Below are 20302 nucleotides of genomic sequence, written 5' to 3'. Positions count from 1 at the left end.
CATTAAAACTGATTATCAGCTTAGAAATGTCCTTGTATATGACAGCTCATGCACAAAAAATGATTACAGTATCAGGTGCTAGAGAAAACATAATTTGAAAAAATGCTCCAATTTTACCCAGATAGATGGACAGTTTGATAAACGAAGGAGCCATTCAGCTCTTCTGACTTGGCAGACAACGCCTTCATGCTTCAGTGAATTTACATGAGAGTGGGGGTGAAAGCTGAATGCTTGTTTTTTAAATATCTGTCAAATAGGTTGAAATGAAGCATGCTTTCATGCAACTTTTTCTTGAGCATATGTCATTCATATTTTATGCATAAGGTCTCATATCAAATAATAAAGTATGGATATTACAGTTATTATTTTTTTTTTTGTTTTCAAAAAGATGATAAAAGTCTGAAAAACTCATTCAAATTTTGTAATTTACATGTGCAAAGAAAAATGTGGTTGCACCGCCGTTCATTGTTCTAACTCAGTCATATGTGAAATATGAACACTGAGTTAGGCAACAAATTAAAGAAGAGACACATATCTTTCCATTGATGTGCATCTCTCGAAGTAAATGTATGATTTTGATAGCAAAAAGTTGCAGTGAAACTCAGTTTTATTTTTTTTTTTTTCTGGGACACACTGAACAAGGTAACGAAGTCCTTTGCACCATCAGTTTTCTTTTGTTACAATGTAATGTTGCTATAGACGAACAGTAAAGTATGCAAAGAAGTGGATTATGGTCAGCTGAGAACCAGCAGGGAGCAATCCTGTTCTAAGATTCGAGCTTAAATCAAAATGAAACAATAAGATTTCATGAAATAAAAAGTTTATTTAATCAAAAGTAGATAGATTTATCAGCATTGTTCCAAATATAGGGTAAAACAGAGCCCTTGTGGTTTTAATCTTTAGCATTTTACTGATACATGATACCAAAATACCCCACCCCCCCCCCCCCCAGGAAGAGGGGGGGGGGATTCAGTGATATATAAGAAATATTATTGATTATAATATAAATTACATTATTGATTGATATCATCAATATGAACTGGAGGAATCTGATAATTTTTCTTACATCCACAACAGTAATGTCAGTCAATGTCTACAATTGTCTGCTCAGCCACACACAAGTTTTCTTTTTTTGACATGCTATGGCTACCATTCGTCCATGTCCATGGCCCTAATAAGCTTTGAGCCAGCTCTCCTATGATCTCTGTTGCTTTGTTTGTCCCTGACACGAGCATCGAGGTAGCCCTGTAACAGGTCCTGGTCTTCAGGTCCCAGAGGGGGCCTATTGTCAGTCTCCTCACGAGTACTTCCCTGTCTCTTCCTCTTCTTCCTCAACTTGACCTTTGACCCTTTGCGCTGAAGCATCTGAGACTTCCACCCGTCTCCTTCCAGGTCAAGCGAACTTTGCGAATTATCTTCAGAAGGTGTGGTGCCAACCATTGGAGAGTGTCCCCTGAAATGTCGACTCAGGCGTGGCATTGAGTGACAGTCCGACGTCATTCTTTGGCTCACCCCTGAAGCGACTGCCCCAGATTCCTTCGCAAGTTTCCCTCTTCCATTGTATAGTAGTGTCGGGGTCAAGGCACTATCTACTGAAGATATGGAACTATCATCTATGTATGAGCTCGCTCGTCTTCTTTCACTATCCTCATCACGATAGAGGCGGATTGCTGGAAAGGAGACCGCTGATATGACTGCTTTTGGTGCCACATCTAAAAATTTGAGCTGGTTACCAGTTGATGAATCTGAGAGAACAGGGTCAAAGGGTCAGATACACAGAAAATAGAGACAATTGGTCAGGAGCAGTACAACATTGTCATGCACACATAAAGTAATTACCGGTACTCTCAACCTATAGTGAGAGTAATTACTGAGAACAATTGTGTGAATATAAAAGCAAACTGAAGACATGTTAGATGCAAACTGATGAACTCATCTAAGGAGACAATAATTGTGCCAAATGAACGAAGTCACTCAAGCATAGGGCATCATTTTAAACATTACAAACAATACTATTGCTACTCATGTTGGGGAAATTTTGTGCTGGTTTATCCTTTATAACTTACATCCTATCAAACTGAAATGAGAGAACAGGATTAAAGGTTTGTATTTTGTTTGACGACATAAAGTCGATTACAGGTTTATATCACAAGAACAAACAGACTTGTGATGGCAGAGAAGACAAAAATAACAATGAAAATAACTTTTCATTTTGGAGAATACTCTTCATGCCAGAAGTGCATCGAAACAGCAAAAGAAGAAACTGGTTTGAATACCAGCTATATGCAAGTGGGGCTGAACCATTTGCCGAGAATGGTTGTAGGGTTACACCAACTGGTGAGACTGGATGAATAAGAAGCCACTGCCAACAATACTGGCAGAGGTATCAATGGAACTACAAGGTACTGGAGGCAGATGGGTTAATGACTCTTTGCACGGACTAATGAGATGAATAAATAATTGAATGAGAATGTACGAATAAAGACTTCACAACATTCGAAAATCCACTGAATGTCAATATGGTTTACAGAACTTGCTTGTCCGTGGGTTCCTCTGAGGGAGCCGAAATCCCTGCTTGATCCTCTCACTTTTCTCCTTGATCCAGCTCTGGATTATCCCAGAAGCCCACCCAACATTTTCTACAGGACGCGAGAAGACTTCGACGCCTCGCACTTTGGCCTCAGCATCGTCTAGTTGAGACAGTCCCATCTCACAGTTCAGTTCCCTGATGCCATGCCTCTGTGGAAATATGTACAGTAAAGGTGGTCAGACTTGGCAGGAAATAGTGTTGTGTTTGACAACATAAAGTCGATTAAAGGTTTATCACAAGAACTATCAGACTTGTGATGGCAGAGAAGACAACAAGAATAACTTTCATTTTCAAGAATACTCTTAATGGCAGAGTGATAATGCGTGTCAATTTAAAGCAAGTGTTTGAAGGTCAGAATTTTTCCGAAGGGGAAAGTTATTGGGACAAGTGTATCAATAGATCTGTGAAAGTTTGAATGTATTCAGTGAAGTTGAAATAAGCTCAAGAAATATCCAGAAAATATTCTCAATGTCCGTCCTCAATGGGTTAAACAGTGCCTTTATCAAGGGAAGGGATGAAACGGGCAAACCAGGAGGTGGGAAATGGATAACATACAGAGAAGCAGCATCCAGTTACATCCAACACATGGAGGCTGGTAAACACCCTGAGGTAGCGTATGATGCGCTCCGTGATGGCTGGATTACCTGTAGGCATGAGAAAGATCCATGGTTTCAAAGAAAGAATCACAGAGGGGTAGGGAACCCCGTTAAACATATTTTGGGCATGGAAAGTACAATGTGCAACATGAAGGACATGATTGTTGTCAGTTCTGGGATTGATGAGACTGCACAAATTTCTTTAACACAGCTTACATTTGGAAATAAAAAGTGTTTAAGCCTAACTGTGATTGTTCGCTGGATGGCATACACGCTGGCATTTTTTTTCCTTACGGACTGGCAGATGTCTGGGAAATAATCGTCATTGAACAGAGGTTACCTAATTTACCCAATTCCACATTATGTAACTTTGGCCTTCTTGTCAGACTGAGACACATTGCTACAGATGAGTTGACTTGCAAACCTACAACTAGGTCAAGTTGGATGGATTATTGAATGCTGATGAAAAGGTTTGACAGGTTAAGCCAACTTCCAGGACACATAAAGTTTTAAACTGTATATATTTATCTAAAACATATGATGAAAACTTATTCCCTGCATGATTCTATAACTTAAAAGGTCCTATTTACCTTTGGGTACTGTGATTTCAAAAATGTTCACAATATCACATTTGATGCATATGTGTAGTTCCGTTGTGTTACAAAACATCCTAAAATATTAAATTTTCACGATAAATCCTCAGATATTAGAAGATATCAGTGTTTTCCTCAATAAACCATAACTGTAGATGGTTCAGTCTGGAAACATTTTTATTATAACTATTGTTCACATTTTGTGTATTCAACAACAATTAACATCGATTATATGGATTTCAATTTTTACAGCGGTTGTTTCTATCACTGACTCACATTTTCAAACTATTCTATGTTTTAAAGCACTTATGCTGGGTTTTTGTTTCACCTGCAAATGGTAAATTATGCCTTTAAACAGGCTTTGCCCAAGATTCTGCAGTTTTGCAAAGGCAACCAGTATGTGCTTAATCAGAATCAACTCAATTCAATTCAATTACAATTAACATCTCTTTAAAGGACAAGTTCACCTTCATAAACATAAGGATTGAGAGAATGCAGCAATATTAGTAGAACATATCAGTGAAAGTTTGAGGAAAATTGGACAATCGATGCAAAAGTTATGAATTTTTTCAATTTTTGTGTTAGAACCGCTGGATGAGGAGACTACTAAGGCTTGTGATGTCATATGAGTACAACAGTATAAAGAAAATATAAAGAAAATATGAAGAAAATTCAACATATTTTCACTTTTTTCACATAATAAAAGAGCACTTTACATGCCTCTTTCTAAAGGCAATGGGAATAATATTACCCATAACATATGTCAGTAACGAGTCAAGGGAATGTGTATTTTTTTCAAAAGATGAAATTTTGTGAAATTCTCTTTATATTTTCCTTATATTGTTGTACGCATGTGACATCATACACTGCAGTAGTCTTCTTATCCAGTGGTTACTGCACAAAAACTTTATAACTTTTAAACGGATTGTCCGATTTTCCTCAAACTTTCAATGATGTGTTCTACTAATATTGCTACATTCTCTCAATCCTTATGTTTATGAAGGTGAACTTGTCCTTTAAATGTTAATGACACCACAGAGTATAACTACACACAAACAAGGGCAATGCCTCCCCCCCCCCCCCTAGAAAAAGAAAAAAGAAAAAAAAGAAAAAACCCAGAACACTATAACCTACAGAACAACAAAATCTAATAAATGCAATGGATGGATAATGGATACATTTTCTGCCAATATGATAATTTTCCAAAACATATTTTCCAACTTCAAAGTGTGATTACATGGTTAAGTAGCACTTCAGATAAACCATCTTTACAAATCCAAGTTATTGCAACAGATATACACAAGTCATACCCGAGAGGTCAAGGACCCGAAGCTCTCTTGGTCCATTGTTCATGAGACGGAGGGGCGTGGTCATTTTCTGCATCACATGATCACTTATCCCATTCCTACTGAGTCCAAGTCTCCGCAGGCTACATGATGAAAATAAATGCACATTTTCAGGTCAGGGCAAGAACTGAAATACAACCAGATGAGCAGTTCTCATGGCCTGTCTCGGATTGAGTCATACTTTCATGTTACTTTGCAGGCTAATACAAGAGAATTTAATTAATTTTCCTCACACTATTATAGGTTTTCCCGGCCAATTTCGCACTTTTGTCAGTCTATTTGATAAAAGGTTCATTCAATTTAGCAAAAATCCTCGTCACTGCACATTCTGTCATTCAAAATTGCAACTTGTGCATTCAATTTAGCATTTCGATCAAGGAAATTCGCACATGTGTCTTTCGAATTCGTAAAACGGACATTCAAATTGGCACGTGCTCTTCAGTCATTCAAATTCGCCAGCACTGGCGGAAAGTGGTATTTCAGTCAATCAATTTCGCGTATGGGCAGTCAAATTCCAAACATGTTCATTCAAATTGGCATAATGTTATTTCTATTTTGAAAAGGTGAGAACCGTGGTTTATACGTAGGGGGTAAATGTGAATTTCTGTTTCATCCACACACTGTTAAGTATATAGGCCTAGCAAAGTTATCTTTGACTCTAAATAATTCAAGTTTGTTGTTCTGTAACGCCCCTCTTCTTTTATATATACATGTTATCAGAACTATACATGCACCAGTACCATAGATTCACTTTACTTTCTTATGTCCAGTCATGGCAGTACGAGTTAGACACAGGCGTATCTCTCAAGAAGACAGGGAAAGAATCATAGAAGCATTTGAGGGTAATAACCTTGACAAATAATTGATGGCTAGAGGTGATCCAAGAACTTTATTCATAATGATAATTTACGAAATATAGATAGCACCCACCAAATGAAAATAATGAAACATGCTGATGAAAGAAATATATAATTACGGTGTAAATTGAAACCTCCTCTCAAATAATGTCAAAACAAACAAGATTAATGTATCTGTGAATGAAATCGAATGCTATCGAACATTTTTAACACATACACATATTTTGAAAGTACTGTTGCAAAGTGATATCAGCATAAAGAATGCATACGAAAATATGAAATGCTAAGATGCTTGCAAACACTACCTATGATGAATGAAAGTGGAAAAAAATAAATGCATTAACGTGTCTGCTATATTGACTGCAGTAAATGCGAAATTGGATGCCCATGAATGAATTCGAATGAACGAGCGCAGCGTATACGTGATCACGTGACTACATCATGCTAAATTGAATGAACGATTTGCAAAATGGTGCTTGTCTTACGAATTTGAACTGAAAAAGTGCTGATTCGAATGATGTTAAATGTAATTTGAATGCTCCAAAATGAATTTGAATGAAAAGATTATAGAATTGAAATACCAAACATGCCATCCAGGCTAAATTGTGCCAAATTGAATGCACAAATTAGGAATTGGACTGAAAAAAGTGCGAAATTGGCCGGGAAAACCTATATTAGCTCATCAATGGTGTTATACAAAACACTTTTGTACGGTGAAAACAAAATTGTCTTTTTTTAAAACTTATTTTTTGTTCTGTTTTTGTTTGTTTTTTCAAAATGCACCACAATGCTTGAAGAGAAAGCATATCATGTGGCATTGTGAGAGTCCTATAATTTGCATATTTCTCACACACTATCACATACACCTGCATATTGTGGACTCCTGCTAACATAATAATAAACAAACATAATAATAGAGCACTTGACTTACCACTTTCAGAAGGCAGGGGGACTACCGGTAATATGTAACCCTTAACATGTCAGTAGCAGGTTACAGCTCGTTATTCCGAAGGTTCGTTATTCCGAAGGCTCTTCAGTCCGAAGATTCCTTATTCCGAAGGTTCGTTTTTCCGAATTTCATTTTCGGATGAACAAATCTTCGGAATAATGAACCTTCGGAATAACGCCACAAATGTTCGGATTAACAAACCCTTTTTCATTTTCGGATTAACGAACCTCTAGTTATAGGGAATTTGCGTGTTTCGGATTAACGAACCTTAGGAATATCGAACCTTCGGAACAACGAACAGCACCCCAGTAGCAAGTGCTGTAGCGAATGTGTAATTTTTTTTTTGTTTAAAGAAACTTTATTGAATTCTCTTAATATTTTCCCAATAAATGTCGTCCTCTGCATGTGACATCATACACTGCAGTAGTCTTCTCATCCAGCAGTGACTGTGCAGAAACTTAAAAATCACTCATAACGTTTGAATGGATTGTCCAATTTTCTCAAAAACTTTCACCGATGTGTTCTACTGATATTGCTGAATTCTTTCAATTCTTATTGAAGGAGGACTTGTCCTTAAACCCTACCTAGGCATGCTCCCTAGATGAGGCCATATTTCATGCTCTTCTCCAAGACCACATCCCCCCAGCTCCATCTCAGTCAGGTGGGAGAAGACCATCACCTCCTCCAGGTATTCCTCCAGCATCAGATGACTTCCCTCCATCGTCATGGATGACAAGACCTAAATGAACAACATCAACATTTACCGCCATGGTTAATAAGGGAGACCTCCAGAGGATTTTCAGACTTTTACACTTGAACAACTACTGAGTACACGATTTCAGAATGTATGTTTGTTTGTTCATTTTCCATCTGAGAAGATGGCTGGATAGCCCATATTCAGCTACGTTAATCTGGTCTTCCATGGGGTCCAGTTGGATGTGAGGTGGGACCACTTCATCGGGTTAAACACCCTGCTCTTTGCGATGAATGAATGAAGCGGGATCTTTTACGTGCATGAGTTGTTACTCTCTCATACACGGGGCCTCCATTTTATGTCCTATCCGAGGGACAGAGTGTTTTGCCTCTTGCTAGAGGGGACGGTATGCTTACACACAACATTGCTCAGTCCAGACTCGGGTTCGAACCCGGGCAGCGTGATCGTGGGGCAGACGCGCTACTGACTGAGCCAACTCACCGCCCGTTGTGATTGGGATGAGGAATAATACGTTTTCAAAATTTATAACACATTGCAATGAACAAGGATGATGACATGGCAGCCTCACGATAAGTATGCATGAGTGGAGGCTCACAGAAGCAGAACAAAAGAAGAAGGCATGCATACAATGTAGATTTTACACAGGTGAACTTGTTAAGCAAGTGGCATTGTAATGGAATTTCACTGCCACATTTCCGAAATATGTGAGGCTCCTATGTCATCAACACTGTTCAGTGTAATAAGCCAGTTCGGGGTTCCACTTTGAGCATGAGCAGAAAAAGGTCATCAGTACTGGCAGAGCATGTTGGTTTTTTATTCACTGAGATAAGCATCTGTGATGTAATGATTATTCAAGTGATCATTATGAGTGGTGCTTGCCAGCACATCCACCTGACAGCAAAAACGGAATTTGACAATATCAATAGAAAAAGATTGTTAATACATTCAATGAGAAATAATGAAATGGATGCTTTCAAAAGTGCTAATTGATGGATCATTCTGGTCACTTGGTCTACGCAAGTTCATTCTTTGTTTGAGCATGACTGATGAATTCCATAAATTGTTACGTCGGGTAAGCTGAAATACCTTCTCTCGCTTGAAAACTCGTGGAGTGCCTAATCAACTGAGAAAGAAGAAAGGTCATTTGTACCGATGTGCCCATGAGCTAACCCCGAACTGGCTTATTTGTTTAAGATTTTTCAGAGTAGGACAAGTCCAAGATAATGCGCGCGTTACGTATGGCACATTCACAGGCTTTTATGACCTGAAAAATAGTGTTAAAATGGCCTTTGATCATATTGAACTTTATCATGGTGATTGATATCCAGGAGAAGTATAAACATGTAAAAAATGGAGAAAAATGACCTTGACGATTATATTCTAGAAGAGAAAATATGCGCCGTTACGTATGGGACCAGAAAAATTGTGTTTTTTTAAAAACATTTTTTTTCAAACCTCAAAACTCTCTGAAAGTACTTCATTCTACAACTTATAACTCACTGTGATGAAAGTCACAACACTCAAGATTATCAGAGGTAAGTTTCAAGTCATGAAGCAAAAAGCGCTAATTACAGGTTCTAATTAAAGACAGACATGGCGTGTTACGTATGGGACAGTTACATATGGGACACTTTGTCTCCCATTCATTTAGTGTGTGGATAACCATGTTTATGGGTATTTTACAATGTACATAATTATTGAAGTAAAATCAGTTGAAACTACTCAATACTGATCCAGATTGTCAAGGAAACAATATTCCCCAAATATTTACCATCATAATCATACTTAATCATATTTTATAATTCTTATGACCAACCTGGGTATACTATGCATGCCCTTTGTCCCCCATTCGTTTAGTGTGTGGAGAACCATGTTTATGGGTATTTTGCATAATTATTGAAGTAGAATCAATTGAAATTACTTGAATACTGATCCAGATTGTCAAGGGAATCAATATTCCACGAATGGTACCATCATAATCATATTTAATCATGTTTTATATTTTTATAACCAACCTAAGTACCGGGTATGCATGCCCTGTATTTTCATCAGGTTAGTTACCAGGTACTACTAAAAAACTGAATAGCAAAGTGTTTACAGTACATGTACTTCCATTGATGAAGGGCAGTTGGCATTCAGTTTCAATAAAAAACAACTTGACACAAGAAATATTAATTTTAATAGATATGCAATACCTGATGCGTGGAACCCCAGTGATCGAGTAGATATGATGTCTGTTTAGCAATCAGGTTGTTGATTCGAGTCACACCTCAATATGTATACCCATGATTTTTGTTGTGGCTACTACTAAAAACTGAATTTATAACTGAATAACTGAGATTTTATATCCAGAAACATGGTGTCCTAATAAAAGGTGGGTCACATTTTTCATTAGGACCACTTCGTTTTACTTTGTATTTGTTTGTTTTTTGATATCTCAGCCATTTCAAATTGGATCTTCATCAAATAAACTTTGAATTCCTCTATAGCCTTAGAATTGTATGTTCTTTAATATTAATTCTTGTAGTTTCCAATCATCTTGTAAAATGTTGAAAACTGAATCCCCATTTCTACAAAATCTATACCATCCCTTTAATGCTGATTTTCATTGTGTATTTTGGCATCTCCCCCTCCCCTTTTCTGAAAATTGTTCAGTCAAGTACATCAACACCATTGTTTCAAGTGTCTATAACTCAAAAGTAGCTGCAAAGTTGGGATGCCTTCTGCAAGATGAATGACGATTTGTGTACTGGGAGACCTTCCCAGCTAGCTACATGCATTCACATGCAGTATGTATGAGGATGTCCCATACGTAACGCATTTGTCCCATACATAACATTATTTAATTGCCTAATAAAAAATATTTTTTTTACTATTTTTTCTTCTCTCTGTGGTATTAACTTCTTTAAACAATAGATTAGAACTTCCCAAAAGGGCATTCAAATAACCATAGAAATTTCAGAAAAAACCTAAAAAAATGACCTCAATTTGTTACATATGGGACATCTCATGATAGGACACAAGCTAATTTGCATAATCATTTGCATAATCCCTAAATTGTCATACCAAGTTAAACTATTTGATGAACTTCTTATGTCCACATATTAATTAAATATAATTTGCTTTCCTTTAAATAAATATGAATTTTTATAAATGTCCCATATGTAACGCTGTATTTCACATTTATGCAAATGAAGCCCTCGAAATTTGCATAAATTTACATAACATCATATTTTCCTCCCTGGAAATCAAAACTTCAACTCATAAGCTTCAAAATGATACCAAACATGTCAATATTCAGCAAATATGAAATTTTGCCTTCTGAGGGGACCTTATCTTGGACTTGCCCAGTACTGGTTTCTCCGCTCAAGGACCACAATAAAATCCACAAATCTACACATGGAACTGTCGATTTATGTACTTCATGATATGAAATTATGAAAATTGTCTGGAATGGAGTTTCACATAATACTGCCCTCTGGTGTTCAGAAGGATGTTTTTCCTACTTCATACTCTATCTTACTGTGAAATAAGAACTTCTGATGGACATTGAACATGAGGCTTCAGGCAAACGGAATTCTGACTTGGTGCCACTGTCCTATTATGTGATACTTGAAGTGCAACCACTTTTTTCTTTAAAATGAATAACAATCTTATTGCAACTGATTTTCAGTTCACAATAAAAGTTGTGAGTTGAATATTCACAACTTTTATTAACAAATTATTATCTGCCTGTGTATGTAGATACACTGTAAGTTCAGATAAAATATTGTCATATTCAAACAAAATAACAAAGACATCTATTCTCTGTGATTTACTGCAGACTTATCAGACAAATCGTCGCCGGTCACACGAACCGACGAATAACTCGATTTTGGGTCAAATTTTCGATTTTGAGATTTTCAATCATTTCAATAGTAGACATTCCATACTACATATTCTGAAATTCTCAGTGTGTAATTCGGTGTAATTTTTACATAGTTATCACTTTTGTAGAAGTATGTAATTCCCTTTGTGAAAATTATTTCTTTTCCCCATAGACGCATGTGTTAAACAATCAGGTGATTCGACGGTTCGGTGACCGCGCGTACTAGTATGCGCGGTCACCGAACCGAGGAATCAGTGCGCATTGACATGCGTGTAGTTTTTGAGATTCAACAGCTCATTGACCGCGCGCACAGTGCGCGTACTACGTAATATATGCGTTGACAATGACAACGCTCAATGTACATACGGACACACATGGAAAATGACAATGTTCTTTGCAGACCGAAAATACATGCATGCAGCTCTTTGACGATTTCCCGCTTATTTGTTAACAATACAATTCGATAAAAACTTCACAAGTTAGAGCAAGAATTGAAGTCTGATGTACTACAAAAATAATTGGAAATTATCTAGACATGAAAGTGTAGCAACCATAAGTCAAAAATGGATTAACTTCAAACGTGATTTTCTCGAATTGTCATTCTTACGCAAACCTGAGGGATTCGTCGGTTCGTGTGACCGGCGACGAAATGCCAGACAACTTTACAGAACTTACGCCCAATGACATTATTGAAGGGCAGACAAGTGCTAAAAAAAAGTGCCATAAATGATTCTGTATACAAAGTTCAAATTAAATACACTTAATTTAACTTCAAAATTGATTTTTTTTTTTTGTCCATAGACCTCCTGACCAGCAAACATCAAGCAAAGCTTTTGATCTACCAAATCTAGTTTGAGAAATGAGCTGCCAAAAGCTCTCTAAAAAAGGGTCTGATATTCCATCCCAGATAAACACTTACCATACAGACATTTAATCTATTCTAGGGTCCAATATCCCATCCCAGATTCAAACTTACCTCACAACCATAGGCTTCCACAAACAGCCTCAGACCCTGCAGTCGGTGGCGCTTGCTGAGGAAGATGCCCTGCTCTTCAGCGGCTCGAAAGAGCTGCTTACCAACAATGTCTGGAAAACCGACCAGCGACTCCACCCTTTCCAGACGTCGGGCCACAAAATTGATGGTCTGCTCAAAGAGTGACCGGGGGCTGAAGCAGGTTTGACCAACAACGTAGCTCTCGACAAGTACAAATGGAGATATTTGTGGCAGCATCGAATCAAGGTCTCCATGACTGTAGCGGGATGAACCATCAAGTCCGGGAGGAGATCGCAGCTTGCCATTCTCATGGACATAAAAGAAACCCGGGTCATTGAAGGCTTCAACAGCTTCCGAAGGAAAGGGTTCAAAGGTCATCTTGGACAGTCTATCTTGTGCTCACTTCGTTTTCTTTATTGGCCATCTCTGTCAGACCAAAAGTTTATGGAGCAAGAAACATAAGACAGATAAAAGAATGAAAATTAGTTCATGGGGAATAATTGCACTAGTAGAAGATAGCACATATGGAGCTAATAAAGAATGATCTACTGATTATATGCTGGGTTGATGCTCATATTGCCTAATAAAAGTAATTCTAGCAAAAGTTCCATATGTACCCCGTACTTAACTTTAAAAAGTAAATAATCAAGTGATAGGTGCCTTTAGCGTTAGGGTGAGTTTAGGATTAGGGTTAGACTAGAGTAACATTGATCTCGGTGTCCTAGGGTAATGCTGACTCGGAGTCCTGCAAGCATACAGTGTCACTGTCAGTGGGAAGGGGGGGGGGGGTACTGGAACTCTTTCAGTAATTCCTTCACAAAATCACAATTCATTCACATGAGCCAAGTCATTATGCAAAGCTTTCTTTCAAGAATATAAGTGATGAGATTGGCGCTAGTGTACTTTCGCACCTCCTTGTCAAATGATCTCTTAACATGCACAAACTCACTCTAAATATCCTACAGCCATGCCCATGGCATGGCATGCATTTGCTTCTGTGCTGTGTGAAACCTACTGCACTAGATAAGAGTAACAAAGTTACAGTACTAGGATCTACATAGCTATAAATTTACATTACAATTACAGTGTAGTTCACAATAAGTTTAGCTAGTAGTAGTAGTAACGTCTCGGTTCCTTGCCGATGTTATCATATCCACTATGTGTGAAAGTGGGTGAAAAATATGCCACTTACCGGAATTAGGTAGTAGATTCTAGGTACAAATTAGCAATGTAGATACGTAGGTGAACACAACTCGCTAGTGTACACTGTCGTACTCTCACGCATTCGGGCCAGTGATTCGGGCCTGGGATGGGATCGACCTCTCTTGCTCAGTGTGTGCTACCATGGAGCTGTCAGTATTATTTTTGATCGCGCGGCGAGGGAATCTCCCTTCCAAATTTGCCGCACTAAATGTTGACACTAGATGGCGCACTTGATGTTACAGGCAACCTACTAAGTAAGTCGAATCGAGCTAGTAAAACTCAACGAAGCCATTTGCGTTTCACTTTCCAACATGTCGTCGGCCAGACCAAACGCTACCGGCCTCGAAGGCCCGCTGAGCAAATGGACGAACGTCATGAAAGGATGGCAGTATCGCTGGTTTGTCCTAGACCAGCAAACTGGCCTCTTGTCGTATTATACAGTAAGTTCAATCTCCAGTGTAAATTTGTCGTTTCGTTCACGATAACACACTATAAGCCCAAGCAAGGGTTCTGTTGCACCCAGTCAATCGTTGCATTCACTTTACATTAGAAATCTAGCCTACTGGCACTTTCTTGCTAACCTGTACCGTATTGAATCAGCATTGCGAGTGTTGTGAGTGGAGCTGGAGTCACTGACCAGACAACTCAGTGAGAATGTGTCTCGAAGTGAACCTGTAACAGTTAAGCTGTAACTCCATATTCCCTACAGTGCGAGGTTTGTGATGCTTTTTCTAGAGTTCTACAATACAAAGAAATGAATGCTTTTGCAAAGCCAAAGGTGTGAAGATTGAACATGCAGGCGATGAAATGAAGAAAACCAAACTGCGACTAACACATAGTACTGACACTGTATAAGCTGTTATTTTCGCGAGGGATTTATTTTCGCGAATTTCGCAAGCTTTGGGCTGATCGCGAAATTAACTTATGCGAAAATATTACCCGTCATACCTTATGTACAAATTGATGACAAAATCGTGAATTTAACAACACGCGAAAATGCCGCTGATAGTGTGATTCGCGAAAATATCTGTACGTGAAAATATTGGCATATAAATTTACAGTAACAATCAACATAGACTAGTAACCGGTAGGAGGGAGGGAGAGTTGAGTCAGTCTGGAACTCTTGCAAACTCTATTGTTATGACTAGCATGTCGAGCAGTCGAGAGTCCAAAATACCGGTGTGGTGTGGAATAAAAACTAGAGAAGTTAGAAAGTGAACAAGAAATTCAATCAGTTGCCTAGTCACACATTGAACCTTTAATGGATAATCCCTGCAGCAGCTCGTGGAAAGCTAAACTGGGATAGACTGTGTGATGGCGACACTGATGCTGTCACTATTTGATTCAGTGAAAAATTTTTATGGTGCTAATTTACTTGCATATCCAGATCTCAAGTTCCAGTGAACCAAATTGCACCAAAATCATAGGATATACTCAATGCCATGGTTTATTTCTTCCAATCACTCACTTTAATTTAAACCAAATTGGTCATCGAGAAGTGTCAAAATCGATGTCAACTTTCGTGACGTTCCTCATTAACAGAATCATTCTTTGCGAGCGATTACGCTGTACTTACACTGCCAGCAGAATCTGAAGCTGAAGAATAGCAGTCTGACATTACAAATGTATGTGACTGGACTCAATGCGGAAACTAAAAATCAACGTGCAATAATTATTGCAAGTCGCGGGTATTGAGAAGAGATGCCTGCGTCTATTTGTGTGTCTCTCTATATATGCTTGGTCTTGTGCAATGTAGGAATAGCATTTCTCATCTGACATAATTGGACTTTGTCATAAGTCAAGGCTGCACACTGGCACTGGTCCAACAGTCCCTGACCAGTAAAAATCACTGTTGGACCAGTAACTTTTTCAGGAATGGACCAGTAAAACATAGAAAAAGTGGGTACCTACTGGTCCGACAGACAGCGCAGACTAGGAGAAAAAATGGGCTAGTGTGCATTCTTGCATTTAAGTCATTTTGTACACTGAATTTTTGTTTCCAGTCACCCTGATTATTTCTGAAAGAGTTGTTACATGTATAGGCAGCTACATGTATCTGCAGTTTCAGATTGTGCAAGCATATGCCGCAATTGCTCGCAAAGAGGGAGTTGTTTTGAGCGATGTTGCAAAAGTCGATGTTGATATCACCTCACACCCCCTCCCCTTCCCATTGCTAAACTCCATGAAGGCTGTAATCAGCTAGATTTCACAAGTAATTGGCTTACTATGCATCAGATTCACTTTGATTTCTAAGTGAAAGCAAACTGTTATGTTCTTTAATTACTTTTGTGGAGGCTCACTCCAATAATGGCAAGAACACAAAGAAGTAAGGTTGAAACATAACTTCTATTCTACTCGGTTCGGTCGGCGTCTGACGATCACGAACGACTCACACAACATGTGTGTTACATAGGATGCGTCACAATAGTCTCCATTCAAGTCGATACATAACATCCCTCCCCCTTTAAATGAATGGAAGGGTTCAAAATACTTGCCGGCTGGGCAATATAACAAATAACCATAACTTCGGTATTGGTTGATAAGTAATTCCAAAAACTAACTTTGCTCTCTTTAACTTGCTTCCATAAATGTATACATGATGCACACTACAGGTATGTATTACGGGCTTACTCCACTTATATGTACATATACTCTGTTCAAAATATGAACTCAGTAATTTGAATAAACTTATTTTGTAATCCTGAATGTCTTTATTATACATGTACCTATTAAATGCTGAACATAACTATTTTGAGTTTCCTGTTGTGTTTTTCTTATTGTGGTATGACTATATTCCAAAACATAAGTTTTGTTCTCAAAATCACTTTCATAACAGTGTCATATCATCAATATACCTATCCAACAACTAACACATATAATCATTTTTTACTTTGTACAAATTTGACTTGTACAAAACTAAGCACCTTCATGAATTAAATTTGACTTGTACAAAACTAAGCACCTTCATGAATAAACTGTCATGTTGCAATCCCTTAGTACATGTATAACAACAAACTAAATACTGTTGTACAAATGTATTCCTATTAACTGATGGGTACATATTTTCCTGTCATGGCATAAGTTAGCTCTCTCTATCTCCAATATGTGTCACCATAAACCTATTGATTTCAACTTCAGTCAACCTTCTGCTTCTCCATTAACTATAACCAACACATAATTTACTCCATACTGAGCTTAATCCTGAAAATTGAAACAAAGTGCAGTATATTTTTTTTTTTCTTGTCCCAACTATGGTTTGAATAGTATAGGCACTGGTACATCAACATATGACCTTAAAAACTACACATGATCAACTTAATCCCACAAAGCTTTGTCTCAAACAAAAATTATAACCGCTGTCTCACTTGACAAACACAAGATTAACATCACCAAATCATATATTTTCAGTACATATCTCACTACACCATTATGTTAAACATTAAGTGTTTGATTCACTTATCGAGCACTTGCAAATTATGTTCACATACAAGTCACCAACCTCTGGCGTGTATTTGGGTATAACTAACAGCATACTGAATAAATTACATGATTATAATATATCAATAACATGGGTATGTGTTCGGTGTTTTTGTCCATTTGAGGATGCATGTGAGTTTACTTGTACACAACATATTCCTTGAACTTACTTGGCATTTTCCTCTGCCTTAGAGAAGATCTTTGTGGTTTTGGTGTTGTGTCAGTATTTGGTGTAGATACTTCTGGCACAGTTTCAGTGTTTGATTCTATCTGAATATCCACCGTTTCTGACCTTTGTCCTACATCATTTTCAGTCGATTCTGCATTTCCATCATTTGTTTGGCTGTTTGATGGTCCTGCAACCTGCTCTTGTGGAGACTGAAGTGGATTTTCAAGAGATGACCTCGCAGGGTGTAGGATTTCACGAGGCAATTGATTCCCGGTATCTGCTGGAATACAATGTCTCATGTGATCTACATGACGTCTCACATGACGGCCATCATCTAGCTCTATCACGTAGATTGATTCTGCGATGATCTCGACTACGTTTCCGTACAACCAGGTTGGTCCGGATGAGAAGTTCTTGACTTGGACACGATCCTGTACAGTGAACCTTCTATCCTTCCTCCTATCAGTTCGGCTTTTCATGGATGTTTGCTTGCGCTTCACATTCTTGTGTAGGTCTGGCCGGATCTGATCAAGTTTGCTGCGAATCCTTCTCTTCAGCAACAGTTCGCAGGGACTATTGCCTGTAGTCTCCTGAGAAGTGAGTCTGTACATCAACAAGAACTTCTGGAGTCTCATTTCAAGGTTGTCACCGGATGTCTTTTTGACTCCTTTCTTCACTGTTTGAACTGCTCTTTCGGCAAGTCCGTTGCTTGAGGGGTGCTTTGGAGCAGTTTGGACGTGATGTATGTTGTTGTTGGTAAGGAATTTGGTAAATTCCTCTGACACGAATTGGCTGCCATTGTCACTTACAATGGTTTCTGGCAAACCGTGAGTGGCAAACAGTCTGCGAAGGACAACAACAGTTGCACTAGCTGTAGCTTTACTGACACGCACTGCGTCTATCCACTTGCTGTGTGCATCCACGATTATCAAGACGTCTTGATTCTCGATCTGGGCATAGTCAATATGTAATCTCATCCAGGGCTTGTCAGGGAATTCCCATGGATGGATCGGTGTGGCTGGAGGGCTACGCTGGTCTGCTTGACAGATGGGGCAAGTTCTCACTTTCCTTTCCAGTTCTCTATCGATTCCTGGCCACCACAGGTATGATCGAGTAAGGCTTTTCATCTTGACTATGCCAGGGTGTGTACTGTGTAATTCATCGATCAACTTGTTGCGCATGTCTTGGTCTGAAGGAATAACAACTCTGGAACCCCAAAGAAGTATTCCATCTTCTACCGTGAGCTCCTCCTTCCTACAGGTGAATGGCTTGAATTCATCACTCAGGTTACTCTGTGTCCACCCTTGCTGAGTGTAATGCACGACTCTCGACAACACAGGGTCTTTCCTGGTCTTGCTCCTAATTTCCTCAGCATCAACTGGTCTGGTGTCCACATCGGTGAGTAAGTTTACTCTGCACGGAGGTTGGTCATTGAACTCGGCGAAGTTGTCATTTGACCATTCCTCGGGCGATACTGTAGGCATAGGCAACCTTGACAGTCCATCAGCATTTTGATGCTTCTTTCCCTCTTTGTACACTATATCGTACTCGTAGGCCGACATGATCACATGCCATCTGGCTATCCTCGCTGACGCCATGGGACTGGCTGGTTTGTTCCCGAATATCCCAAGAAGGGGCTTGTGATCTGTTATGATGCTGAAATGCCTTCCATAAAGATACTTATGGAATTTTTTCAAGCCAAAGATGATTGCCAGGGCCTCCTTTTCATACTGAGCATAGTTTTGTTCGCTGCTTGAAAGAGTCCTGGATGCGAAAGCTATGGGCTGCTCTCTGCCGTCTTCATCTTGATGGCTGATCACGGCTCCAAGGCCATAGGGGCTGGCATCCGTTTGTAGCAATAAAGGCTTGCTGGTACTGTAGTGCGTCAACACTCTTTGACTTTGAAGGAGTCGTTTGGAGTTGACGAACGCCTTTTCTTGCTGTGGTCCCCATCGGAACTTCGGGTCAGGATCTACAGGGTTATTCCTCTTGTGGTTGCCTTTCCGAGAGGTCCCTTTGGAAGTGTATTCCGCCTTCAAAAGCTCTGTCAGGGGGGCAATCTCTGCGGTGAGATTAGGAATGAATCTTCGGTAATAACCGAGAAGTCCTAAGTACGCTTGTAACTGCGTTTGATTCACTGGCCTGGGTGCGTCCTTGATTGCATCCAGCTTCTCCTGTAATGGGCTGATACCGCTCTGGTCTATCTTGTGTCCCAGGTACTGGATGGTTGGCAGCATGAAAGCGCATTTCTCTTTCTTCAGCCTAAGTCCATTGTCTGCCAAAGACTTCAGAGCTGCTTCCAGATTGGCTAGATGCTCCTCTGGTGTTCTCCCGCTGATGATTACATCATCTAGGTAGGGGTGGCACATTGGAATTTCTCCTAATAGCGATTCCATGGTTCTTTGGAAAATTGCGGGGGCACTCGCAATTCCAAATGGGAGCCTTTTGTATCGATATAACCCCCTGTGAGTGTTGATCGTAGTGTATTGCCTGGCTTCTTCATCCAATTCAATTTGGAGATATGCATGCGACAAATCCAGTTTTGAATACAGCTGTCCACCCTCCAAATCCTGGAGTAGGTCCTCTAACGTTGGAATCGGATACTGTTCTAAGTCTAACAGTTTGTTTGCGGTTACTTTGTAATTGCCGCATATCCGGACTGATCCGTCTGGCTTGTCTACGACGACAATAGGGCATGCTATGCTACTTGTCTTGACAGGTTCAATGACGTCCTGTGCCAGCAGTTCGTCAAGAGCTTTGTCTACTTTAGACCGTCTCGCATAGGGCACTGGGGCTGCCTTGTAGAACATTTTCTCATTTGCTACCTCCCTGGGATGCACTTCGGCCTTGAAGTCTTTCATTTTCCCTAAGGTAGAGCAGTCGAAAACATCCTTGTTTCGTTCGAGTACATCTTCAAGGCTCTGTATCTTGTGAACCGTAGCTTC

The 20302-nt window shown here is 39.2% G+C and overlaps 2 protein-coding genes across 2 annotated transcripts in view; one reads left to right on the top strand and one right to left on the bottom strand.

Annotated features, from left to right (window-relative positions):
- Positions 1–1146: 1146 nt before the first annotated feature.
- Positions 1147–13795, bottom strand: LOC140237047 (leucine-rich repeat-containing protein 42-like). Its single transcript, XM_072316988.1, has 7 exons — positions 13701–13795; positions 12491–12934; positions 7516–7670; positions 5090–5208; positions 3146–3234; positions 2538–2739; positions 1147–1745 (listed from the first exon to the last, which is right to left on the bottom strand). The coding sequence occupies exons 2-7, from the start codon at positions 12884–12886 to the stop codon at positions 1147–1149; spliced, it is 1560 nt and encodes a 519-aa protein (XP_072173089.1). The 5' UTR covers positions 12887–12934; positions 13701–13795.
- A 227-nt stretch (positions 13796–14022) lies between these two features.
- The window catches only part of LOC140237325 (oxysterol-binding protein-related protein 9-like), an 82444-nt gene continuing 76164 nt past the window's right edge, over positions 14023–20302 (top strand). The window contains exon 1 of the mRNA XM_072317263.1: positions 14023–14151. Coding sequence (XP_072173364.1) covers positions 14023–14151 — 129 coding nt within the window. The remainder of the gene's footprint in view (positions 14152–20302) is intronic.

Source organism: Diadema setosum, chromosome 13 (genome assembly GCF_964275005.1).
Source record: "Diadema setosum chromosome 13, eeDiaSeto1, whole genome shotgun sequence".
Lineage (NCBI taxonomy): Eukaryota > Metazoa > Echinodermata > Echinoidea > Diadematoida > Diadematidae > Diadema > Diadema setosum.
Note: the sequence above shows the minus strand (reverse complement) of the source record. Positions and strands in the feature narration are given on the sequence as shown.

Excerpts from the sequence above, each read along its gene's own strand:
- LOC140237047 (XM_072316988.1), bottom strand. The coding sequence starts at position 12,886 with ATGACCTTTGAACCCTTTCCTTCGGAAGCTGTTGAAGCCTTCAATGAC. Across the intron at positions 7,671-12,490 it reads TGGAAGCCTATGGTTGTGAG|GTCTTGTCATCCATGACGAT; the intron begins GTAAGTTTGAAT and ends TTGTTCATTTAG. Across the intron at positions 1,746-2,537 it reads TCAGAGGAACCCACGGACAA|ATTCATCAACTGGTAACCAG; the intron begins GCAAGTTCTGTA and ends CTGTTCTCTCAG.